This window comes from Pogona vitticeps, chromosome 1, assembly GCF_051106095.1.
Source record: "Pogona vitticeps strain Pit_001003342236 chromosome 1, PviZW2.1, whole genome shotgun sequence".
NCBI lineage: Eukaryota > Metazoa > Chordata > Lepidosauria > Squamata > Agamidae > Pogona > Pogona vitticeps.
In genome coordinates, this window is record NC_135783.1 from 210,203,906 (window position 1) to 210,231,265 (window position 27,360).

General features: G+C 41.3%; 1 protein-coding gene across 7 annotated transcripts in view; it reads left to right on the forward strand.

Annotated features, from left to right (window-relative positions):
* The window catches only part of RBMS1 (RNA binding motif single stranded interacting protein 1), a 187,296-nt gene extending 160,157 nt beyond the window's left edge, over window positions 1-27,139 (forward strand). For 4 of the 7 annotated variants that reach the window (XM_020798368.3, XM_020798369.3, XM_072982385.2 and 1 more), the window contains 9 exons: window positions 1,279-1,358; window positions 12,388-12,503; window positions 13,744-13,793; window positions 13,895-13,988; window positions 16,759-16,809; window positions 18,809-18,919; window positions 21,076-21,156; window positions 21,908-21,992; window positions 24,483-27,139. In XM_020798368.3, coding sequence (XP_020654027.1) covers window positions 1,279-1,358; window positions 12,388-12,503; window positions 13,744-13,793; window positions 13,895-13,988; window positions 16,759-16,809; window positions 18,809-18,919; window positions 21,076-21,156; window positions 21,908-21,985 — 661 coding nt within the window. In that variant the 3' untranslated portion in view covers window positions 21,986-21,992; window positions 24,483-27,139. The remainder of the gene's footprint in view (window positions 1-1,278; window positions 1,359-12,387; window positions 12,504-13,743; window positions 13,794-13,894; window positions 13,989-16,758; window positions 16,810-18,808; window positions 18,920-21,075; window positions 21,157-21,907; window positions 21,993-24,482) is intronic. The other 3 variants (XM_020798370.3, XM_072982389.2, XM_072982401.2) reach the window with 1 other exon arrangement.
* Window positions 27,140-27,360: the final 221 nt, after the last annotated feature.

Sequence of the window (27,360 nt, forward strand, 5' to 3'; positions counted from 1 at the left end):
CATGAATAATTCTGGGGTTTTACTATACGTATATAAATATAGTACCATATTAATTCTGTAATATTGAGCTGGATTAGTAATCTTCTACACTGTAATCCAGATAAGAATAGGGAATGATAGTTGTGTGTTATTAACAATGAACTACCTTTCTTATTGGGTTGTAGGTCATGATGAGACTGTTTTGCGTTTGAATGTTCACTTAATTTATTTAATTTTCCATAGCATTTGCATCTTGACCATTTAGTGGAAACCACTTGTTAAACAAAATAAAAATGTAGATGTTAAGGGAAATGTGGGATCTGATCCTAAAGTATCTTTTGCCAAAGCAGTGGTGAGGATAACTTGTTTCTTCTCATGCACACACGCAAGTTGTGTACAAGCTTGTCGAAGGGCCAGGCTTTGATCATCCCCTGCATTGTAGAACGGGGACGGGGTGAGAAGTAGAAAAATAAGAGCATGATGCTTTCTCACACAGAGGTACTAAAAAGAGAGGATGAATTTAAAAATAAACGCTGCTTTACACCAGAGTGAAACTGTTGGTTGGCCTAGCTCAGGATTGTTACACCAGGATGGGCAGCCTCCAGAGGCCTGGGTATTGTCTTGGAACTTGAGAGACCTATATTCATTCCTGTGATCCCAACCCTCCCCCCCCCCCAGATTTTCTTCTTGGGGTTAAAAGGGGGAGGGGAAGGGGGAATACTGACAAAGTCTCCTGGTGCCCTCTAGTGGCCAAAATGTTTTTTTTTTTAATTTTTGGGTGGGTGGTGTGCCAAGATAGGCTCAGGATGTGCCAGAATTGTCAAAAACATCCTGCTGCAGGCCCTGGGGATTGGGGAAACATAGTGGCCTACACTAACAGACAGAAATCTTAGTTTGGCACCATGTAAACAACAAAGCTTGAAAGTTAGTTTTTTTGGATTGGGCTCCCAAAATTTTCTAACTGGCATGGCCCATGACCATATGGGCTGGGGGATTCTCAGGGTTATAACACAGAGGAGTAATGTTTCCAGGCTCTGGTGAAGGCGCTTTGGGTTTTTCTTTACTCCAGAGACTCTTTATTGATCAGAACATTGTGATCTGCTCAGTTTGCCTGCAAACTGGGATGGAGAGAATTTCAGTGTGTAAAGTGAGAAGGAACCGCCTATGCCTTGGCCTCTTTTACCTGATGCCAACCTCTCCAAACTGAATCAGAGGCTTCATTGTGATGTCTTAATTGCCCACCCCCCAAAAAAGAGTGCACATTAACGTATAGGTATCTCTCTTCACTTTTTTGTGCAGGATGGAATCAACAGAAAAATGTGAAGCAGTAATTGCTCATTTTAACGGAAAGTTCATTAAAACACCTCCAGGAGTTTCTGGTATGTTTCTTGTGTTGCCTGTTTTTTAAAAAATGTGATTCTGCAACTCAATTTAGGTTCTGTATTCCAACCCTGATAGAAGGTTGAAATATCTAGTGATCTGGGAATAGTGCCTCCTGTAGTTCAGGTTGTGGAAGAATAGGACTTCAGGGGTGGGAAGGAGTAGGAAACCTTCCCCACATCCTTTCCCTGGCATGCCAAGAAAGCAGGACAGGACTGCTAGATTTGAGCCAGAGCTCACACATTACTCCTTGAAAATGTGAACAGTCCCAGACCTTTCAACCTCATAATTGATATAAGCAAATATAACTTGTGGATTGGACAGTTGCTGATATGGCTAGCAGGAGTTTGTGTGTCTGCCATGCATAGGTATGTACTCTTGGGGGATCTTAGCCTTTTTGGTACTTCACTGATAGCAGCTGATGCTTCTCCCATTCACTGTGTAAACATTGTGGATGTTTCCCTGTCATAGGAGAAGATTGCACATCTGAGTGGTGCCCTTTGAATTTTTGTTCTGCAGCTCAAACACACCCGCTTGTGCGTGAAAACGTACGAGAGAGACTAAGCATGCTGTTACCTCCTGCAGCCAACTGTCCAGCTAGATGGACAGCTTTTATCCCATTCACTATAAATCAAGTGGGCCCAGATTAAGTCCTGAGTAACTGTTGTTCTGAACTCTTATTAATCATCCCAGTGCTTTCAAAGGAATGGGCTGCACAAGATGACCATTATAACAGCAGTAACTCATTCTGGAATAAGGTTGTGAAGAGAGAGGTGGGATGGGGAACAATGTTTCTTCATTTAATTAGATCCCTTTCCATGTGTGTTAATTTATCCAGTAAACTGAAGCTGAATTGTCATTTGGAAATACGATGCCCAAATACAGAACCCAGATGGGGCTGACATTTTTAAGAAGGTTTTTTTCCCCCTGCCCAAATCTATTCATGTTCCACCAGCACCAAACCAACAAGCAAAACCCATGGAATGGAATATATGTGTTTCTCTAGGATGGATAGCTGTCAGGTAATTGATCTGGTTGCCTACTGTGGTCCTCTTAGAAACCAGCCTTTCACTATCAGCGTCTGCCAGGTAGAAGCAGCTTATTTCTGCACAGGATTAAATTAATACAAGCAGTGAGCCATAAGTGAAGTGTAGCGCAAGAAAGGTATTTACTATACAGGAAAGAAAGATGTTGCTTCCATTTTCTGGGAGCGGTATAATTGTATACCGCAGAGAGGAGGAAACTAAAGAGCATGTATGGCAGGGTTTAAGTGAAGACAGAATTAAAGCAGAAGTGTTTTTAATACTTTCAATACTTTCTCTTTGCTTTTTTGTGATCTTCAGGATGGGGCTATAAGCTGCACACTCTTTGAGAGGTGGGGCACCATTGTAGATTTCCTCATAATTCTCTGAGTGCAAAAGTGTTTCTGTTCTGTGCATTCCTGCCAGCCCCTGCTGTTCTGCTAACTGAACCTGTCTTTAGTCGTCATCCATTTCTAGTGTGTCTGGCTTTGATCAGCGTGATGGGCAGGCTTTGGTGGGGAAAGGAGAACAAATCTTTCCTGCGCCGTACATGCTGATGATGTTGTAAAGAAATGGCTAGTTCTTGAAAGACAGGGGCTTAACTATTATGATCATCCCCGTACCTACTGTCTTTAGAAAACTAGTTGGGAACATGATTTGACTGAAATTGGGAGGTATTAAGGGTCAGGATTGTTAAGGGCTCCCTCCTAATTCAAGCAAATAGTACCACCCAGAGGGTGGCTGAAATTGATAGATATTGAAGTTACGTATATATAGCAGGCTTTGTTCTCAGTAGCTGTTAACAGCATTCAGCAGGACCAACTAAACTAAGAGCTAAGATAGGACTGATAAGTTGGGGAAGGACTGACCCCTGGAAAGAGGAATGCAATGATTTCATATTTAAATGATGTTTCAGTGTTCCACCCTTCCCTTGCCATTAGTTCCTATGGGGGCGGGAATCAAGTGCCACTGTGCCCACGGTGCTGGTGCATATTGCTCAGGCACTCTTGCTTCCAGCCCAGGGCTTGTTCTTGGCATCTTGCTCTGGCTTCTTGGGAAGGAACAAAGCAGAGAATGGAAGCTGCTGGCTGCCAGATGTGAGCAAAGTAAGCAAGCTGCAGAGCAAAGTGAGAGCAGGAAAATGGGAGTAATCAGCCAGCATGTATCAACCTGCTGCTTGTTTGTGGTAAGCCAGAGTTTCTGTTGATCTCTAGCTTATGATCTCATAAGAACTAGGACAGCGAGGTTAACATTTGCAGTTGCAGATACTGGAGGGAGAGAGAACTCCACAGGCTCAGCTTGAGTGCTCAGCTGCAGAAAGCAAGTTTTTGGCATTCAGAGACATAGGTCTGTATTCAGGATGTCAGTGACAAAAGGTTGCTCATTAAGTTGTGGTAAGTGGCACAGTAACTGTAGAATGTAGGGAAAATGAGGGCATGGACTAGAGATCATTCTTTACATTCCTTCTCCTCTCCTGTATCAGAACATCTCATGTTTAACTTCCAGCGCTTCCTGTGTTCTTTCAGCAGAACACATTTTTTTCACTTTTCCCTCCATGTTCCATGTCTTCTTGCTCACCCAAAGCTCTTTGTTTCAAGTTCTCACAGAGGATATCACATTCCTTGCTTGCATCTCCATGCACGCTTGTTATGTCGCTGAAGCCTCTGGCTACAGAGGCCTATTTCTTTCCCTCGTAACTTGTTTCTTGGCTTTGTGAGAAAGGCAGGCTTTGCTTCACACCACATTTAGGAGACTTGAGTGCTTGGCCAACTGCATTTTCCATTAGCAAAGCTTTCCTGGCTGAAGGGCAGTAAATGTATGTGACACACACGCACAGAGAGATCTTCAGTAGTCAACCTGGTATGTCCCACCAGGGGCAACAGAAATTTGAGGAAGTCAGCAGGTTTGATTTGGATGGGGAAGAGACTTTTCAGGGCCCAGAAGCCAGAAGAAGGCAATGAAAAGGTAGGGAGAGGAAGAACATCTGTTTAAGCAACGCATGCCGTCATTCTGCAGCTTTGCTGGAATAACAGCTTTTTGGAATCAGACACCGAGTGGCTAAATAGCTTTACAGGAAAAGGAGTTGGGCCTTCTGGATTGTTTGAAGCAGATCAGGAACAGGGTCTGCAGCTAGTGCTAGGAAAACTAAACCAGCTGGGATTTTTAAAAAACAAAAAACACATACCATATTTTTTGCTCCATAAGACGCACCGGACATTAAGACGCACCTAATTTTCGAATACCAAAATTTTAAATAAAATAAAAATAAATAAACAGAGCAAGTCCCACACTGGGACTGCAAAAAAAAAAATCATCAAAAAACAAAGCAACATAGAAACATACCCCCAGCCCAAATCTACCCTCCAGAACCCACCCAAAACATTTTTTAAAGTAAAAAGCAACATCTAATTTTTAAATACAAAAAAATAAAATAAAAATAAATAAACAGAGCAAGTCCCACACTGGGACTGCAAAAAAATCACCAAAAAGCAAAGCAACATAGAAACATACCCCCAGCCCAAATCTACCCTCCAAAACCCACCCAGAACATTTTTAAAGTAAAAAGCAGCACCTAATTTTTAAATACCAAAAAATATAATAAAAATAAATAAACAGAGCAAGTCCCACACTGGGACTGCAAAAAAATCACCAAAAACAAAGCAACATAGAAACATACCCCCAGCCCAAATCTACCCTCCAAAACCCACCCAGAACATTTTTTAAAGTAAAAAGCAGCACCTAATTTTTAAATACCAAAAAATAAAATAAAAATAAACAGAGCAAGTCCCATGCTGGGACTGCAAAAAAAAAAAAAAAAAAAAAACCAACATAGAAACATACCCCCAGCCCAAATCTACCCTCCAAAACCCACCCAGAACATTTTTTAAAAAAGTAAAAAGCAGCACCTTACCAGTCCAAAGCCTCCTGGAGGTCCTCAGAAGCCAGCGATGGTGGCGTGGGGGGCCCCCCACGGGGCCTTCGGAGGCCTCTGGAGGCCTCAGAAGCCAGCGATTATGGCGTGGGGGGGCCCCGCGGGGCCTTCGGAGGCCTCAGAAGCCAGCAATGATGGCAAGGGGGGCCCCCCGCGGGGCCTTCGGAGGCCTCCGGAGGCCTCAGAAGCCAGTGATGGTGGCGTGGAGGGGACAGTATTCGCTCCATAAGACGCATACACATTTTCCCCCACTGTTTTTGGGAGAAAAAGTGCGTCTTATGGTGCAAAAAATACGGTATATTTAGCACAAGTATTTCTAAGGAACGTCTGTGGGGAAACATTGCCTTTGCATTAATCAGGTGAGGAGTCCTGCTCATGTAGATGCTACGTCACAAAGGAAGGGGAAACCTAATCAGAGTAGATAGTCCTCCCTCTTCAGACCCTCCCAGGGACATAAGAGACTTCTCCTTCCTTCCTAGTAACCTTGTTGTCCTCATACAGTTCCGTAAGCATACTGTAAAGTGAGAACCAGAATTACAGTGAACCATTTCAAAGTACCCAGCAAGTTTTGTCCTAAGGACATAAGGCCCATAACATATGTGACTATTTTTTAGTATGTTCATCATAGATAAATCTGTTGAATTTAGTATTTTAAACCTTGTTTGACTACTACTCTTTTGACAAAATAAAAAACAAAAAGTAATGTTACATTCCTTTTCCTTCAAGCATAGATTGATTCTTTTTCCTTTTGGCCCATCATAACTGTCATGAGGTTTCCGTTGTCCTGCTTCATCCTTAATGCAGATTCCTATCTTGTCTGTTTTAGAAATTATGTGTGCTTTTATTCCAAAACGGGACGAATACCCAACCCAAGTTTAATTGGGCAATGTGTCCCTATTAAACTGGCTAGGAAAATGGTCTGTTTCCAGATTTGTGCACCTCTCCAAGCAGAGACTGGCAACTTCTAGAATGCATTTGGAATTGTGAAAAGATTAGAATTCTTAAATTAGTTTTTCCTGAGTCCTGTATTGATCTTGTTACTGGGCATCTGGACCCAATAAAAGATTTAGTTGTGGGCCCCTCTCCCACATTCTCACTAGAGAGAGAAAGCAATTTCAGATTTAGGCTGTGACAAATTTCTCTGTGCGTGATGTCTGAGGATGCTATGACCAAAAGTTTTATTGCTGATGTTGTCATGGAACATGCTGGGGGAGAAGATGGGGTCAAATAATTACAGTATATCACAAACTGACTCAGGTAACGCTTTCTTCTTGCATTAATGGAGTTTACCTGGGGACATAGAGTCAAGCACTGGATAGGTTGAGATTTGCTGCCAAGAAGTTTTATCCAGTGAGGCAGCTGGAGTAAAACTCTTTTCAGCCTGTCTTCCTTTTGTTTCCAAAAGTGAACAGACAGTACTGTGACTTCATAAAGTAAATCATAGCTGGAATTGGCCAATATGAAGAAAGCTGTAGACTTGAAGACACCAGAGAAACTTTGCCATTGTTCATTGTAGAAATGTTCTAATAAAGGCGTTTTCAAAGAAGTAGCTGTGTTAATCTGTTTCAGCAGAAAGGCAAAGTTAAAGGGCAGAAGTGGGGGCGGGGAGCAAAATATTGTGCACCATATGTTGAAGACTTCACAGGGTTTTTTTTTCCAGTGTGCACTTATATGGATCTTATGTCTGAAGAAGTAGATTTTGATCCGCAAAAGCGCACACAGAAATAAGCATGTTAAATTTTAAAGTGCCACAGTATTTTTCTTTTTCTCTTGCAGTTTTGCAACATTGCAATAAAAGAGCTGTTGTCCAAACCATGTCTTGACTGCTAAAAAAATTACATTCAGTCCAAAATGGAATGTGAATTGCTGTTCCAAATGCATCCCACATGGATGTCAAAATGGTGACAGAGAACCTTAGAACTGTCAAGCTCATTATGTGGTTCTCTGCCACCACAGACAAGCTCTGAAGACTGGATTTTTCTTTTCTTAGCCCATGCCTGTTGAGAAAGATGACTGTTGAAAAATACTCCATATGGTGTACTAAACAGAATCTCCAATTATGTAAAACTCAGTACAATGAATGTGTCTGACATAAAGACTTTAATTATTTATAACTGCACAAGCAATTGTGTATAACTCCACTATAAAGTAATATATAACAAATAAAATAACAAACCGTAAAGTATTGCATACAGATCACATACTCCACATTAAGAATCCAAGGTGCACATAGTGTATTCTTATGTCAGATGCCCAGGTTTAGTTGGAATAGCATTCTCTGGTTTCCGATAAGGCTTGATAGAGGCAATCTCAAACAGGCAAACTCACTGAGCTCCAAGCTGTTTAGTTCTGAGGTACCACTTTGCTCATTTCATGATCCTTTATCAAGAGTCTTCAAGCCTTTAGAAATAATCTCTGGAACCCCCTGGAAAGGAAATTGAGACCTCCACATTTAGAAATCCTCCTCTTACTAAAGTGGTGCTGATCCAGGTTCTCAGTAACAAACACTCCCTTGCAGCTAATTTATATATCAACAGCTCTTAATCAGCTGTGGGTCTTTCTTAAAAAGATACACATGTATACAGCAGTGTTCATGTTACCTAAATACAGTTTTCTGAAGCCTGGAATTGTTAGCAGGAAATTAAGGTAACAACATTTTAAATCAATGATGGAGGACAGTAACAAAAATAACAGAGAAGAGCTGTATTTCAAGTAGGTGAAGAAATGTAATGCATTTAGATCAGCCTTTTCCCCCAAGTGGGTGTCTTTCAGAGGTATTCAGCTACAACTTGCATCATGCCTAGCCAGCTAGCTATGCAGACTGAAGGATGAGAGTTATAGTCTCAGACATCTGGAGGACATCTGGTTGGAGACAGGCTAATTTAGATAATGAGTTAAGATTTAGACAAACATGGCTACTTGGGAATTCCCAAGGGAGTGTGTTAAGCTATGAAAGTGTAACAAAAACAGTTAACTTGGACATTGGAAATTTTCTCCTTAAAGTTGGACCAGTTTGCTTGGAGCATGATGCAATCCTCCATACAGAGTTCTGTTTCTGTAATACAGGTATAATGTTTACAATGTATATAATGCATGTATACATGCATTATATATATATATATAATGCATGTATAAACTGTCTTTCAGAACAGAATCCTTTTCAACAATATGGAGATTTACTTTAATTATATAGCAATATTGAAATAATAAAGAGTAATGAGCAAGAGGGACAGTAAAAGCAGTTCTGTAATTACCAGTTTTACTTGGAAAGTCTAATAGAGACACAGCTATTAAGAACAAGCACAGACCTAGCCTTCCTGCTTAAATCAAAGCAAAAACTTCTAGGGTACAACTAAAGAAGAAACAGGGAGACCTAATCATGTCTCCAAAGGAGAGAAGTTCCATAGGTGTGGAGCTAGTGCCCAGGTGACTCTGCTTCTCATACTTGCCACATTTTGTACAGGGCCTCTCTGACTGAGTGAATTTTTCAGGCACGTTCATTTGAGCACAGGCGATCAATTTATGTTAACGGTTTTAATATGTACACATACTACAAGCTCATCAAGCTGTACAACATCTACATGGAGCCAAACAAACAAAAACCCACTCTGAAATTAAGAAATGAACATCAAAGTTTCTTTGTTACATCTGCCATCCCACTTTTGTTCCTATGAGCATAAACTGGGATTAACGGCTCTCCACCTCATGCTTGATCCTTACAACAACCACCCTGTGAGGTGGGCAAGGGTGAAATCATGTGACTGTTACAGCTTAGTTTTGAGATTTCTCCTGAATTTTAGACTTAACACTTCAATCTCTATAATCTCTTCTGGTGATTTTTAAATTTACAGCCTGCTGTCCTCTGTGTGTGTTGTTGTTGTTGTTGTTGTTGAAGTTGAAAAGAAGCTTCCCCACCAGCTATGCTGGCCAAGGTTGATAGGAACTGACATTCATCAAGATCTAGAAGACTACAAGTTGCCCACCTCTGCTATAAAAGGCTTAAAAAGTCTGTGTAACCCCCCCAAAAAAAGTCTTTAGCAGTGTCTTAATCTTAACCTTAGGTAATATCCTGGTATTCACCCTCTAACCATCTGCTGTGTAGGTACTGTATCTGATTTATCCTTGCCTGTAGGAATCTGGGTTATCAAAATGGAGTGTGTAGGTGGGAGGTAGCTGAATGCAACTGAATTCTGTAAAATATGTTTTTATCTAAGGAACAGACCAGATTTGGAAAGCACAGAAATGAAGTCAGGAGGCTTTTGCCTCATAGCATGCTGTTTTTCTTTGGTATGCAAAACTCAAAAGGTTAGGCTTCCCTGAGTGTTTTAGCTAATGAAAATGTTAGATGCCAAAATATACATTGTGCATACAAGCAATGTGTAGTGGTTTCATTTGAAATTAAGATATAATCTAACCAGAGCACGTATATAAATTATATACAATGTATACCTGAACTCAAATGACTTCTTGTGTGTGGCATGAAATGAAGCTTTGTTGAACATCATCTTGAGCTAGTTGTTGGTGGTAGGACACTTGGCTACAGTCCTACATCTTTTCCACACAGGTTTCATGATTAGCTTCTCAGTTCTAACTCTAGTGGTTTAGAAGTAGCTGCTCTTGATTTCAAAATATTTTGGTGGTTAGAGTGGCTTCTGCATAAAAAATCTCAGTCATTTGAATGACAGCTAGTATGTGTGGATGTGCCACTGAAGATTAAGCACCAAAGGAAAAACAGAAATATAGGATGCAGTTGATTGATATTGCCCAGTATTGTCTACTCTGATGACCAGTGACTCTCCAGGGTTTCACACAGGAATCTCTCCTAGCCCTGTTTGAATCGTTGGCATTATCTGATAGTCTCCCACCCAAGTACTAACCAGACCCAACCCTGCTTAGCTTTTGAAATCAAATGTGCTCAAGATATATTCATGCTGTTATGCTGAGTAAGAAATTCTCCTTTGGATAGAGTGGAACAGTACCAGCTGCTAAACATATGGAAGTGACCTCATGCAGAAGTTATATAGAATGAAGTATGAAGGAAGATTGCCTGACAGTTCTTTCCATGAAAACTATGGCTGAAATCCTCTTGCTTAGTAAGTTCAACTAAAGTAGGCACATTCAATCAGTGGAGGTTTGGTGACTTAATTCCCCCCTAAGTTCTGCTGATTCAGGCTTACTCTAGTTGTAGCTGATTATGCTATGCAACAGAATTTCAGCCTGTTATCTCCAGCCTCCTTCTGGATGCTGGCATCACAACTGATTCAGTACCACAGACTGTGCTTCCCTTCCAGAACTCTTTGTGTGTTCTGCTGTGTCTGTAGTGCTCTGAGGAAAAGAGGCTACCTGGGTCACCTAAGTAATGTAGTTGTCTGTGTGTATAATTCCTTTCCAACTGTGATGGCGAGTCTTTCGTGAAAGACTTTGTGGCTATGAATGTGCTAGATCCTGGGCATAACAAATCTGTTGCATCAAAAAGTTTTTATGCTTAATTGAATCCATGTTAAATGTTATTAAAGATATAAGTTGCATTTATCTTCATACCATAAAAAAGGAAAGAAAGGGGGGAATCAGAATGCAATTTAAAACACATCAGGTTGGACTGAGAATTAGGTCATACAAGTGATTTATTGTGTAATATATTGTGCAAACAGAAGGGATTTTTTTAAAAGAAACAGTGCATCTGCACTGCACTGTTACATCAGTTTTATGCCACATTAACTGCCATGACTGTATCCTGTGGAATATAGTAGTACCTCGGTTTACAAATTTAATGCATTCTCTGGGACATTTTGTATTGCAAAAAATTCGTAAACCGAAGCATTATTTTCAATGGATTTTCATTCGTAAACCGAAAATTACGTTAACTGAGGCATTTGTAAACTGAGGTACCATGTACCTCGATGATCAGCTTGGTAAAGGGCTTCGAATTTTGTGTGAGAGTTGGATAAGCCATTCCTGAACTGTAGCGTTAGAGCTTGCTAACAAGGAGTTCTCAGTATCTTAAAATGTATGCTTGCACAAACTCTGCTCTTTCAGAACCGCACCACTGTCAGGATCTCTTCCATTGACATATTTGTGGATCTAGCCCTAAGGCTTTTTGGCTGAATCCAGAGCATGGATGTGATCTGTAATCCAGCACCTCAGACATTTTCATAGTACTCTAGCTGAATATTCTGCTTGTTGGGTGGATTTGTGAAATGCAGGGAAATGTTGTGAATTAGCAATACTTGGATATATTGTGGTTTCCAAGCAAAACAACGTGGGGAAATCTACTAAGGGTGTGGCTTGAAAGGAAGCTATCCCAACTTGGCTGGGTTGTTTCAAAGTTTCCCATAGTGGTTAAATCACTATAGTCATTCATACAGAATATTTAATTATCCTGGACAATTTTCAGGGCAAGAGTTAGCACCTCAAATCACTACAGTTTTCACTGGGACAACAGATTGCCCATTCTCCTCTGCCATCTTCCTTTCTTCTTTTTTAAAAAAGACAAATGACATAGAACTGTAGTGATATAGCACCTCCTTAAACTTCATGACATTGCTGTATTTGAAAAGCAAAATAAAAAGTTGTTTAGACAAAAAACAAAAAGTGATCACTTGAGGGGGATATTCCTGCTATAATGACATACGTTTCATCCAGGCAATACAGCAAGAACATTCCCCTCAAGTGAGCACCTCTTGTCTTTCTTCTGGGAGAGGGGGACCCTGTTGTTCTTCTTTTCCAGTATAGTATTATGCCATATAAGTACTGCAGTTGCACAAGTTAGACTAACAAATTATAATACCAAGTAAGTGCTATGTCACTTGGGAAAAAAAGCACCACACCATCAACATCACCCTAGGACACACCCGCCCCTTCCCTTTGGGATTGATGTAGCTGATTATGCCTGCCAGAAACTGAAAGAAAGTGGTGTCACTATAGATAAACACTAGCCCCTGCTGGTGGAGTCAATTGCAGTCTAGTGGCATGTTCAGTAATTTTTGCATTGTAGGTAGCAGCTTTAAAAATATACATTACTTTGCATATCAGAAGCAGTTGCATAGACTAATTCTAAGGGATTTCCCCCCCTAGTTCCTGCAGAACCTTTGTTGTGCAAGTTTGCAGATGGAGGACAAAAAAAGAGGCAAAATCAGAACAAATATATACAGAATGGAAGAGCATGGCACAGAGAAGGCGAGGTGAGACTTGTAAGTCCTCATTTCAACCTTTTGTTTCTTGTGTGTGCATGCAAATTAAGATAATATTCAAAGATACACTAACATGGCATTATCCTATATTATACAATACCTTTTATAACTCTTGTTTGATAATGATACTTAAATGCATATTAACAGTATCACACACCTATGTACAGTACTTTGTAGGAATGTATTTGGTTTATTTTTTGTTTTCATTGTTTATTTGAAGGTCATCCTGCTTGTGACTTTAAAAGTTAATAAAACTATACAATAAAATCAAAATTGCACTTCAGACAAGCCTGAGGGAGCGGAAACACCAGTTATATACAATCAAGAAAAAGCACAGTGAAGTGAGAAATCATCCATGTCATTACATCAAAGTCAGGTTCACAGATCCCAAAAGATTCTCTCAAAGAATCAGATTGCTAATTCTATAAAATTAGGGCCGCTGCTAAATTTAGGAACCAAAAAGGAAAAACTTTAGAATGCCAGTGGTTATATAAATTCTCCCCTTTTTTATTATTTTGAGGAGCCTGACATATTTCAGCCCTTTACTATTTCTGGGCCTACCTCAGAGCATAAATGAAATATTAAAATGTAGCTCCAATATGTAACTAGAATATCAAAACATGTTAAAATACATTGGGGGTTTTGACTTTTTTTGTAAATAAATGCACAATAATTCAAAAACAGTACTTACAAACCCATAGGAACACAAATGCTCAGCAGTGAGAGGACACTGGGCTCCTAAACCCAATTCCTTATAGAAACCCCTCTGGTCCTCCACTAATCTAATGGTTGTGCAGCAAGGGTTAGGAGCAGATGCCCTTCCGGATGTTGTTGGATGTACAGCTCTGGCCAGTGTAGGCAGTGGTGAATGGGGTTCCCCATCACTCAGTTGCAGAACGGTCCATGTAAGGCAAAGCTGAGACAAAAACGTCCCTGATACACAGAGTGGGGAAGTATCTCTTCCCCCCCTGTCCCCCCCCCCCAGTTTAGAAAGACAGCTCCCTGGGCCCAGAGGGAACCTTGTAGACAGGACCTGCACCCAGCGAAACAGATTACAGTACTTGCTGCGTATCACTTATGCCAACAGAATTTGACAAACAAACAAACAAACAAAAAACCAAGGCTAGGCTGGCATTGCGGTAGCTTTGACTGTTTCCAACAGATGGGCTAGTGCTGTGTTTTGGTTGGGAGTGATAGGCCGTCTCTTTATTGACTGTTTATTTTCTTCCTTTCCCTGAAGGCTGGGCTGACACTTACTTATGATCCAACTACAGCTGCTTTACAAAATGGGTACGTTGAGCTGGATGCTTGATAGATGTAAGAGATTCTGTGGTGCCTTTTTAAAAAGTTATTAATAAGGATGCCTGTATTTTTGTTTTTATTATCTTTAGATTCTACCCTTCACCATACAGTATTGCGACAAACAGAATGATCACTCAGACGTCTATCACGCCCTATATTGCTTCTCCAGTTTCTACATACCAGGTCTGTATATCAAGTTTAGCGGGATAAAATGCTTAATGCTTTGTTTATTTCAGGCTTGGGTGGTTATGTGGAATGACAAAAATGACATTTGATGAGGCCCTGAAGTATGTCTCGCCAAAAAAAATACAAAATCATTACAGTAATAAGAATTGGAAGTGTTTGTCCTTTTTGAAGTCATCTTTGTTTCCTGTACCGCAGAGATTGATGTGTGGATTGTGATGGAATAACAGCTTCTACTGTTTCACTTTACTGCTGAGACAGGGATAATAGATTGTTTTTCAGGAAGCCCTGGGTGTCTTCAGATACCCATCAAGCCTTCTTCAGTGAAAAGATGAGCAATAGGAGATTAGCCTTCCTGAATGACAGCTTGCTTGCCAACCTCAGACCTGCCTTGCACGTGCATTCGGAAACCCCTGAACTTCTGCAGCTTATAGGTGTACTGTATGCTGCCAAGAGAGATCCCTAGAGAAGTATCTCTATGGAAAGTGGTACACGATAAATACCTCAGCCAGTTCAGACTGGGAGGTGGAGGGCTGCAAACATCTACAACTGATGTGGCATTCACTTCGCTTCCATACAGCAAAGGACTTCAAAGAGAATTTGGGGCTGAAGGGAGAAGGCTGAACCCAAGACAGGCCACTGTAGAAGTTCAGGGCCAGAGAAGAAAGCGCTTACACGCTCTTCAAATCTACCATGGGGCTGGGGTGAGCAAAGAGACATAAAGGCCTGGCATAAACTTACCAAGAATTCTCGCAGTGTTGCGTCAGCCTTTCAGGGAGGCTCTGGTTGAGTGGGACAAAAAAAACAATCCCCATTAACAAGACACTTCATGAATCTTGTGCCTTTTTCAATGGCTTAGGCCTTTGGCTGTGGAGCCAGAGGTTGGGAGTTTAATTCCCTACTGGGCCTCCTTAGCAGGGGCTCCACTCAATAAACCGTAGGGTCCCTTCCGGCACCACGCCTTCCATATGGAGGCTCTGAATTACAGGGAAAGGGAAGATTGGGAAGTGAAACTGAAGTGCCATAGGTGGAGGTTCCATGTGCTCACTTTCCATGTGTGGCAGCAGAAATTTGCACTCAGAGCAGATGTTGCAGTGCATGGTGGAAGCTCTAGAACCATCAGAGGAGGGAGTGGGGAAGGATAAAGGGAAGGGAAGGACGCTGGGCTGAGCCAACACAACAGCCTGTAGCTTTTCTGAGAGCTTGGAGAGAGAGAGAGAGAGAGAGAGAAAGCCTCTATCAGAACTAATTCTCCCAGTCACCCTCACAAGCCTCAGAGATTCTTGCGATTCCCAGAGCCCAGCAGGGTGCTCTTCTCCCAACTTACCGGAGGGACGGCTGAGAATTGAATAGAGGTAGACAAGCTATTCTACCTCCTGCTGCTTTGGGGTTTGCATCCCCATAATTTGGCTTGGTGGGTTCCCACCAACGTATGGGAGCGGACGTCCATTAAATACGAAGGTACCATCCATAGTTAACTCACTGTGCTTTGTCCAGCATGTGAGCGGAAGTAGGTCTACTTCACTCTGCTGCTCCCTTTCCTCATATGGAGAGCAGCGCAATCTAGAGAGGAAGTGGTTCTTGTTCCCATGTAGGCTCTCCATGTGAGCAGGAAACCTGATTTAAATGGCTGCCAAGAATTCACCTATTCTACTAGTCAAGAACTGAACTTACAGAGCCTCCTAACGCTACCCAGTTCTGGATTCTGTTCAGCTACTAGCCATTTTTAAAAAGGAAATTGACATTTAATATTCAATATTTCTTGAAATATAATGCGGCATCAAAGGCACCAGTTTCATTTTGTGGAAGGGCTGCTTCTCAGTTCCCATCTGTTGCTAATTGGACTGGAGAGGAGAAAAATCCTTCAGTTCTTCCCATTTCAGGTTTTCGCCAATGACTGTTGCTTCATGGCAAAGTTTTTTGCCGCCACCGCTCTCCAAAAAAAAAAAATAGCTGCTTAACTCACCTACATTAAAGTTCTAGTGTCCAGCTGCCATCAGACTGGGCATTCTGTCAGGATTTAAGCAGTTTCTGATAATGTAAATCTCAGCCAGTCTGAGAAAGAGGAAACAGATGTTACCGCTCGGCAGAACCACTCTCTTCTTGCTGTCTGAGAGAAGCCTACAGAGGAGCACATCACATCCTGTACTCTTGCTGTCTTTCTGATCTCATATTAGAATTGTTGGCATTTGTCTCACTGTGTGCCGTCCAAAAGAAAAGAAAACCAAACTGGCCTGGCGTTTTCTTTCAGTTCTTTCTAAAAGTGAACTTGAGGAATCAGTGGCAAATCCTGCGGGTTTTTTTTTTTCCTTCTGCACTTTACCACCACCCCAGAATCTCAGAGCTACTGAGGAATTTATTGTCTGTTTTGGGAGTCTCCTGACAGTGATCTGAATGAACTACAATGTTGAGACAGTTTTAAAGGAGTGGGGAAAGTTGGTGACCCCACAGGTATTGTGCTATGAATTTGCTGCTGCTTTCCCATTGTCATGGTACAGAAGGGGTTGGGACTGAGGAATGTCTCCATGGATGAAGGCCATCTTTCCTAATCTTGGGTCTCAGGTGTGGCTGTACTACAATTTCCATCATCCATGATGTTTGGTTTTATTGGAAATAATACACAGGCAACATCTCTGGGAACACAAGGTTAGGGAAGAATAACTTGGGATCAGATACTTTGAATTTTAATGTAAAATGTAAGCAGCAGCAGCATCCTCATCATCCTCGTTGTTGCAATTGTTTTTTAAAGGAAAGCACTTTTATCATTTAGGTGCAAAGCCCTTCTTGGATGCAGCCACAACCGTATATAATGCAGCATCCCGTAAGTATGATGTACGCATGCTTGAAACTGTCACGTCATACTGTAGGAGTGTTCTCTTGCCTTCCATTTTTTTCACCTAGTTCATCCTCCTTCGTGGGTACTAGATCTTACTACCCACTGCACAAGGTGGACCTAGCCTCATCTTGTGTGATTCTGGTCTGACTTTGGCTTTGTTAGAGAAGTAGAAAGCTGTTTAGTGCAGATCATGTTTTTATAAAAAGGACAGGTAAGCAGGGTTGAGATGAAGGAGCTGAGGCATTTAGAATTCTTTGTAGCAGCATATGGGTTCCATTATATAGATCAGTGGTTCTCAGCCTTTTCTGAATCATGAATCACTTTATAGTAGCCAAGTACTGTAACTTGTAGCCCTCCTGCTATGTTTGCATAAAAATCCATTTTTAATGAAGTAAAGTCATCACTGCTCAGAAAGTAGAGGCCTCTTTCTCCTTCAAAGGGCCTGTTTCCCATGCATACACATACAGCCTAACTTTAATATCCAGCTCTCAATGTTCAAGGAAGAAATTATTTAACAAGAGCTACAATACATATAAGTGACCCATGACACACACGCCCGAGAAAACACTTTATGACCCCCCCTTAAGGGTCATGACCCCCAGATTGGGAAATGCTGGTACAGAGGAAATAAAGAAGGAACATTTTAGCGGACACACCAGCGTGTTCCATAAGTAGGCACAACAAAATTGTTGAAACCTAAGGAAGCTGTTCAGTAGTCACATGCTGTTTGTTCCAAGATCTCAAGGAGCTCAGGCAGAGGTCTTCCCACATCGCCTTGCTGCCCAAGGTTTATTTTAACTGGAGGTGTCAATCCAACCAATGCATGGAAATCTCCCTTGATTTATTTATTAAAAATACCTGGACCCTTCCTTTCTCCTTAAAAAGGACCCAAGGCAGCTTTTTAGCAGACACAAGAATATGTGGATTTTGGTCCTACGCATTAGAACAAGATTGCTAGTTAATTAGAGATGGGGATGGCCCACCAAAATGGCAGTTCATCTTGGTTTGTGGGTCGTCAAGACTGACAAACCACAAAGTTACTGATGTTTCACTGATGAATCCCAGATTGGTTCGTCGGCGCTCGTTTTGGTTTTTAAAAAAATCTGAGACACACACACACACACGACCCCACAACTGACCCCTGTCCCCTTCCTACTGCCCCTATCCCCTTCCTATGTTGTCCTGCTGCCCCTGCCACCTCCGCTGCCATCATGCAGATGGTGATCTCAGCTTCCATTCTGGCAGACTAGCCTTGTGCGCTCTGCCTGTGCACCTGCCACACAGCTAATTGGTGGGTGCATAGGCAGAGAGGGAAGGCTAGGCTGCCGGAATGGAAACAGCCATTCCGGCAGCCTAACCTTAGGACAATTTTTTTAAAAAAAGGTAAATATTTTTAACCCGTTGTATTTGGTGAAGTCTTTGGAATTGAGAAACATGAAGCGAAAAATATTTGACAAATCAGCGGTTTTCTATGAATATCACAATTTGGTTTTTTTATTCATCCCCATGTCTATAGTTAATACCTCTGGATCTTCACTACATGTGAGGGATACATATTGGCTCCCACTTAGAGAATAACTTCTGTATTTTTGTGGAGTATTTCTGTTCAATATGGCTTCATCCTACCCACCTGTTTACAAGAATGTGGGAAAGCTGCCGTACTGGACTGCAGCTCTTAGAATTCCCTAGCTAGGGTTTTTTTTTTTTTAAGAAAGAAGCCAAGGGAGTCAATAATTTGAAAACAATGGTTACATTGTGGGTTGTTGGCTTCAGGGTACATCCATGAATCTCTTCTGACTGGAATTGGATATTGCTAGCACTGTATTTGAACACTGTTATGTTCTGTTATCAAAGAAGATTTTCAGTTGCATGTACTTTTGCAAATAGCACATACAGATACCCCAAAGTAGGAGGTTTAAACCAATAGGAATCATGTGAGTTGTCAGTATTTAAATCTGAGTCATTTTTCTTTTACTGTTGATAGGGTGCTGTATTAACTCCTTCCATGGAGCACACCATGTCGTTGCAGCCTGCATCAATGATAAGTCCACTGGCACAGCAGATGAGTCACCTTTCATTGGGCAGTACTGGAACAGTACGTGTCAATCTGAGTGAAACAGCACAAAGCTCTTACTGCGTGTGTTTTTGGTGTCATTAACGTGTTCTACCTGACATGTGCCTTTACTGACCTGTGAATTGTATGTTCATTGGAAACCCATGTTTTTGGTTTTTCTAAAGTGGAATCATGTCCATTCACCATTCAGTTGCTAGGGTTGCAGCTTTAACTGTTTGGAAAGAGGTGGGAGATGTAATTATTTCCGTGTTTGAGGGTAGGAGATGGAGTCTAGCCACATTTCCTTTTATCCACATAGAAGAAGGGAGGGTTGGGGTGGGGGTTATCTTTCTGAAATATAAGCTCTGCCGCCTCAAAGCTGTCATCTGTCCTCTGATGTGTTTGCCTCTAGGCTGTGGTGGATGGCCAGCATTTCTAGATCTTAAAAGTGATAAATTGTTAATATATGGGAAAGCCACCAGCAGGACATGAGCACCCTTCCTCTCATGCTACCCAGCATTTATTTCTTTATTTGCATTTCTATATTGCCCATCTAGTGAGAGTCCACTACTTTGGGGAGTTTGCGTCTAAATTAATAGTTTCCCAGCTCCCCCGAGGCATAATGCATCTAATACAGGAGGAGATATATAGCCTTCATGCTACGATGTTTCCCTGGAAATAAGACAGGGTCTTGTACAGTGGTGCCTCGCTAGACAGTCACCCTACATGACAGTTTTTTCGCTAGACATTGACTTTTTGCAATCGCTATAGCGATTCGCAAAACAGTGATTCCTATGGGGGAATTTTGCTGGACATTGTTTGTTCCCTGCTTCGCAAACTGATTTTCGCTAGACAACGATTTTGACAGCTCCCTCTGTGCTCGCAAAACGGGTGTTTTCAGGACCTAAGCTTCGCAAGACAGCGATTTAAACAGCTGATTGGCGGTTCGCAAAGTGGTTTCCTATGGCCGATCTTCGCTAGACAACGACGATTCTTCCCCATTGGAACGCATTAAATATATTTCAATGCATTCCAGTGGGGAAATGCTTTTCGCTGGACAATGATTTCGCTAAACAGCTATTTCAGTGGAATGGATTATCATTGTCTAGCGAGGCACCACTGTATTAATTTTTGCTCCAAAAATGTTTTTTTTTTTTTTCATGTACAACAATCCACATTTATTCAAATACAGTCATGTCATCTTCCGGTTGCTGCACAATGATGGAGGGCAGGGTTTCACTTAACGGGGTTATTTTTGGGGTAGTGCTTAAATTAAGAGCATACTAGGGCTTATTTTCAGGATAGGTCTTATTTTCAGGGAAACAGGATAGTTACTGATAGCCTTGGAGTACAAGTAGGTGCTTATTTGGACTGCATTTTGTAGCATTGTCTGGTTCACTTTGTTTGCCAGCCATCAGACAACGTATCACAGATTGGAACCAGCCCAGCCCTGCTTCATCACTTTTCTGGACCTTCTAGGTCCAGCAACTGAGCTAAAGCACTGCAATTACTTCACAATTCACAGAATACCTTAGAGTGGTGCGCTGACCCATCCTCTGTCCTCACATGGCTGGGAGGAGGAACCTGGAATCTTATTCTTCCACCTTTGTTTTACTATCATTTTGTCAATTGTACAAGTGTGGCTAATAGGAACTGAATTTGATTTGAAGTCATGGTTAAAGTTAACTAATTTGCCAATTTGGACAAACAGCAAGCTGCAGTTAAGCAACCATGGAAGGAGAGGGGAGGATTCAGGCCCAGCATTGGCTGAGATTCTTTCATATGGGCTGGCCTGTGAAGAATGGTTAAGACAATTCATGCTAAAGCCTTGCCCACTGAGAGTGGGTTCATGTTGAATCCAAACATGATGGTTCCTTGTCTTAAGGGTGTGCAAACTGGCTTCTTCCCAAAGCCTGAGCAGGTTGGATATCCATACTGTTGGGAAGGTAAGGAAGGATGCTTGCTCCCCATCTGTAATCCAGAACTTGACATTGCTTTAGATGTACACAGATAAAAAATACAGTCAGCTCCATAATTCATAAATATAATTCTTTCTGCAGACTTAATTGTTGAGAAATTCTATGAATATCACTTGTGCACGGAACAGTACTGTTAGCCATCTATCTTGCATTTCCCTATTTTAATCCAACCCTGCATTGATTGTACTCTCTGAATCCATCATTTTCTTCCTTTCATAGTACATGCCTGCCACAACAGCTATGCAAGGAGCCTATATACCCCAGTATACACACGTTCAGACCGCAGCTGTTCCAGTTGAGGTACATAAATCTTTGTTGGACAGAGTGTATTTTAGTAAATTATTTTGTTGCTGTGAAGAAGGTGTAATGCATGCTTTTCATGTTCAATTATCCTCCAGTGTAAATGAGAACCCTGCTTATGCTAACTGAGTCTTTTCATATGAAGGGTGTGATAACAATTAGGGCAAGATGTATGTACAGTCCTTCTGAGAAGCAATGATGGAGCACAGATTAATTAGCCAATTTGCTTGATAATTAGTCACTCTATGTGAAAAAAAAATGTATTAAACTGTGCGTTCTTGTATCTCATTATTAAACATGCTCTGATACGGCAATAGTGATTGTTAGTAAAATTAAAGTGGAAAAAAATGAAGGGCAAAATATTGTAGCATCATAAAGACCAACAGATTTGATTCTGTGTGAACTTCTGTCAATCATCATCTGCTTCCTTGGGTGGATTATGAGAAGGAAGCATACCTAAGGAGGAAGATTTTGATCCATGGCCACTCACTGTGAAACAAGGCTGTTGCCTTTTCTCTTTCTCTCTCCTTTACCCTTCCCCCTTGTTTCCCTCGAATTTTGCCAATCTGCTGAAACAGATCTACCGAGTTGCCTCTTTGGAAACTGCTGCAAGAATGATTGTCATTAAACCTGATCATTTTATGCATTTTAGACTGGCCTGGAAAGGGTGACCCTGTCTTCCTAGGTTTGAACAACTAGCTGGAATTCATTCTACTTTGCATTGCCTTCTTTCTTCCCTTTTTTTTAACAGGAGGCCAGTGGTCAACAGCAAGTTACAGTAGAGACGTCCAGTGATCATTCTCCCTATACTTATCAGCAGAACAAGTAATTGTGAGGTAAGAGTTGGTGCCCTGTTTCTTTGAATATATATTGTGGGGGGGGGGGGACTCCTTGTGTACAAATGCAAAGGCTGCAGATTATTTTCTGGATCCAGAATTAATTAATTAATTAATTAATTAATTAATTAATTTTATTTATTTATTTATTTATTTATTTGGTGGGGTCTTCAATAGTGGTGTAAAAATTAGAGAATTTACACATATGATCTGCTAATGCATCGATTGGGACTTTGAATGCCTTCTCAGTGTTTGTAACTTGACTGAGATGCCTCTTGCACAACTTATCAGGTTACTGGATAATAGAGGACAGATATGTCCACTCCCGTTGATCACCGTAATATATGGCGGTGACAAACAAATTTTCTTTGGCTTGCTTAGGGCACTTCATTAAGAGATTTACAATGTTCATTTTTTCATTGACACTTGTGACAGATGTGTCGAAGTGTCACATTTGGATTTAAATACTGACCTGCAGTTTTTAAGTTCGCTTTCAAATACATTTTAATTACAAGCATCACCACTCTAATCCCATTAGTTGCCTTACTCTTGCTTGAAAATGACCATCGTATTTTCATGCAGTGGTGGGAAATGGACTGAGAACTGCTGTATTTTTCACTCCATAAGACGCAACACACCTTTCCACAAGACGCACCAAATTTTTAGAAGAAAACAGGAAAAAAATAATTTGTTTTCTTCTCCTAAAAATTGGTGAGCTTTATGGAGAGGTCCATCTTATGGAACACACCCTAGGACCCTTTGGAGGCTCGCCCTGCCCCCCCCCCGGGGGTCAGAGGGGGCGAAATCGCCAGCTTCTGGGACTTGAGGCTTGGGAAGCTTCAGAAGAGTCCCAGAAGCTAGCGATTCCCCCCCTCTGGCCCAGCGGGGGGGCAGGGTGAGCCTCCAAAGGGTCCTAGGGTGTGTTCCAGGACGCTTTAGAGACTCACCCTGCCCCCCCCCCGCCCCGAGGGTCAGAGGGGGCAAAATCGCCACCTTCTGGGACTCTTCACAGGCTTCCCAAGCCCCAAAAGACTCCCAGAAACTGGCGATTTTGCTGGTGATGGCCCTGTGCGGGGGGGGGAGAGCATGGCAAGGGTCCTGGGAGGCTCCCTCAGACCCTTGCCACGCTCCCCCCACCCCCATGGGGCCAGGGGGGTTAGAGTAGCCAGCTTCTGAGAGTGTTTGGAGGCTTATCAAGCTTCCAAACACTCCCAGAACCTGGCGATTTCGCCAGGGCTGGCCCCGTGGAGGGGTGGGGGGAGCGTGGCAAGGGTCCTGGGAGGCTCCCTTGGACCCTTGCCACGCTCCCCCCACCCCCCACCCCCACGGGGCCAGGGGTGTAAAATTGCCAGCTTCTGGGAGTGTTTTGAGGCTTGGAAAGCCTCCAAACACTCCCAGAACCTGGTGATTTTACTGGTGCTGGCCCTGTGTGGGGGGGGGAGCGTGGCAAGGGTTTCTGGGAGGCTCCCTTGGACCCTTGCCACCCCCACACCACCCCACGGGGCCAGGCGGGTAAAATCGCCAGCTTCTGGGAAGCCTCAAAACACTCCCAGAAACTGACGATTTTGCCGGTGCTGGCCCGTGCGGGGGTGGGAGGAGCGTCGCAAGGGTCTGAGTGAGCTTCCAGGACCCTTGCGACATTCCCCTCACATGGAAGCTGGCGATTTCGCCGGCGCTGGCCCCACGGGGGTTTGGGGGGGCCTCGCAAGGGTCCTGGAAGGCTCACCCGGACCCTTGCGACGCTCCCCCCACGGGGCCAGCGGCAATGAAATTGCTGCCTTCGGTCCATAAGACGCACGGACATTCCTCCCCACATTTTGGAGGGAAAAAAGTGCGTCTTATGGAGCAAAAAATACGGTAATTCCACCTGAGGAATATGAGCTCCAGTTTCTCCGTTCAGAAATATGTGACGATTGTTATGTGGCCAGATTTAGGGTGTACATATGCATGCATGCATGGCTTATAATGGGTCGTCATATGCATTTACTCAGGTTGAGTTCTGAATTTACATCTCAGTAATCAGAATCCTATGACTTATGCCTATCCATGTAATGCTGTGGCATATCTTTCCGCGGTGAATTGCCTCAAGAGAAGAAGTCGACATAGGCATTTCCTGTCACACACCAGTCGTGTGAATCAGTGTAATAGGTACAATAAATGACATTAAAAATAAATGGCATTTAAAATTTCCTGTCATTAACAGTCCTGCTCAACACCTGCAAACTTTGTTGGGTCAATCCATCTTACGTTGGGCCGTCTTCTTTTCCTGCTGCTTTCCACTTTTCTCAGCATTATTGCCTTTTCTTGTGAGTCTTCTCACAGTGTACCCAGAGTACAACAACGTCTTGGCTTGTGGCAGTTTGCTGCTGGAAGTTACGCTGCTGGTCTTGGGCCCCCTGTGTAGGGTTCCAGCCAATGAAGGGCTACACAGGCCGGAGGTTACGAATAAGATAAAGACTGAGACATGTTTTCTTTTCTTCTCATTTTCAGATATGTTGTGTTGACCTTGCCTAGAGAAGGATGCAAAGGCTGAAACAATCATGGATTTTACTGATCAATTGTGCTTTAGAAATTATTGACAGTTTTGCACAGGTTCTTGAAAACGTTATTTATAATGAAATCAACTGAAACTATTTTTGCTATAAGTTCTATAAGGTGCATAAAAAAGAAAAAGAAAAAAAATCCTTAAATTCATCCTAGTAGCTGTTTCCCCCCCCAGCCCGCCCCAGACAGGTTTATTTTAGTAAGAAATTTTTTATCAAGTGTTAATGACAAAAAAAAAGGAAAAGAAAAAAAAAAGAAAAATTCTAGCCATGCACAGATTGCAATGGAGACATATTCATGTGCATGACAGAATCCGTCTCTTGGGTTTTTTATTTTATTTTCTTATAATTTTTAAAAAATTGCATAAGATTTTTTTTTGAAGTTACTAGTTTAAATCATCCATGCCGATGCTCTGTGCTTGCTGTGTGAGTGTCGCTCTAGTGCCGTGTTGCAGTTGTAGTGTCGGTTTCCATAGCTTTCTGTTTGTTTCTTTTAAGGTAGTGTGAAGTGTCTTATCCTTTTTCTATCAATTCCAATTTGCCTTAACTCTTTTAATGCTGTAGCTGTTTCAGTACGTAGTCCAAACTAATGGTGTAGAATGCTTTTGACCAAATGAGCTGGTCTATTATGCCTTTGTAAAACAGCAGGATAGGGCTTTTAAGAGGTAGTCAATTAAAATTGCTGAAAAATCTGGCTTTTAAAAAATGTGTAGTAGGTGTTTTTAATGATTTTTTTCCTCACATAATAATGTAAGGTTGTGAAATGCAAGATTGGGGGGTAGGGAAATGTTTTGTGTGAAACACATTTTTCTGACTGGGGAAATTTTAATAGGATAAATTGTTTGTAAGGCCTTACGCCAATTAGTTTTCCTCTGCTAGTTAGGAACTCTGCTGTATGATGCAATGTAAACAAATCTTTTTGCCTTTTTCCAGAAGCTAATTGATGTTCTAGTTTTAGGGTGGGGAGGTTTGTGGGGGGGCGGGGTGGGGGGGAAATTGCAGAATGTTTCTGTCCTTCCTTTCTAGTAATGATAGTGCTTTAGAATGATACTGTACTGAGACCTAGCCGATTAGAAGCATTTGCTTTTACAGCAAAAGCTAAAAGACTTCTTTTTTTTCCAAAACATAAGCTGAGATGTAAGTAGAAAACATACTAGATTGGGTACTAGCTCTCTATATTAGGTAAATAAAGACTTGGCACTTTTTAAAGGTAACTTTACCAAAGAACAAAGAGCCAGTAACCAATAATCCTGATTTGTCTCAGCAGTTACGTCTTCTGTACTCTTTATTATTATTATTATTATTTTTGCCGGACCAGTTTGCGGTTAGAAGAATGTGCCTTTTTTTGTACATTTGCATTTAGGTTTTATAATTTTTAATTGATGTATGGACACAAACAAACAAAAAAAGCATGAAGGAAGACTTGGATCCAAGCAGTGCCACACTTTACATCATCACTACAAGTGTTAAGTGTAAAGAGAAAAAAAACATTTTGAAACTATGAAATTCCTGATTTCACAAATACACTGTTATTTGTACTTTTTACGTATTAGATAAACTCACCGCTATTAAAGCTCGTTTTTATTATGATCGCATGTGTATTAAATCAAGTGATAAATTAAGTTGTCTTCCAAAACTGTGTACGTGTCTGGTCAACTGTGTATGATCAGTTATCTACCTCAAAGTTTATTTCCTTTTGTAATGGGACAGGTTGCTGGCCCTCCCTGTTACCACAGACCAAATCATCCTAGCTCAGGAGCTAGGCCTAAGCAATTCTTTCTTTTCACTTCTTTTCTTCTTCTTTTTTTCTTTTTTTCCTTTTTTTAAAAAAAGTTTTTAAATTTTATGTGAGTATTCCAAGTACAGATGTCAGTGACATTTCATAGTTTCAAAAGTCAATGCTGCTCTGAGAAGTGTAGATTCTAGTAAATTACATAGTCATAAGAAATGTGTTTGTTTCTTTTTGTTTATTTTTTTAAATTCTTTTTTTAAAGGAAAAAAAGTTGTGGTATTATTGGTTCTATGCTCCCTGGAATTGACTGCTTTGTCAAACAGTTCAGACTTCTTGCAACTCATTCCCTGTAGCTGGTGTATTTCCAGATCTGGGGCAAAGGGGGTTGTTTGCTACTTGTTTTCTTTCAATTAGCTAAACATTGTTAGGTCAGAGGGAGGGAATAGAAGCTGCTAAAAAAAAAAAGTCTGGACTAAGTGCCATACTCATTATCTGGGTAAGATTTGCAAAATGTAACCTCTGTACATAAAGAAATAATCAGTTACTTAAACATCACATAGTAGACAGCCATTAAATTATAAAAAAAAATAATTTATGAAGAAAGACCTTTTGTACAGATTGAAAAAAAAGATTTTCATAGAGATATCTATATGATCAAGAGAGTTAATTTTTTATTTTGTTTTACTAGTGCCACAAACTTGCCAGTGGTAACTTATTTGTCCGGTTCAAGATAACTCTGTCATTTTGTTTCCTAGGACTTATTGTTAAATGCCAAAAGACATTTTTGAACTGTAAATTTGATTAGATTGTTAGCTTTTTTTTCTGTTTTATTTCTTTTGAAAACTTTTGAATAAAAAAGATCAAAAACGAAACCTGGCTTTTTGCCCCTGATTTCCACCCTCCCTCCCAAACAAGGCTGCTTATAGCTGAATATCAGATTCTAAACAGTTAAGTAAAGAAACTGCTCTAATTCGTCAGTTTTTTAAAAAATAGGAAACGTCTAAATATTGTGGCCATATCCTTTCCAAGGAAGAAAAATGCTTAACTATGTAACTATGAAGTGAAGATGAGCAACGCATAATTGGAACAAGCA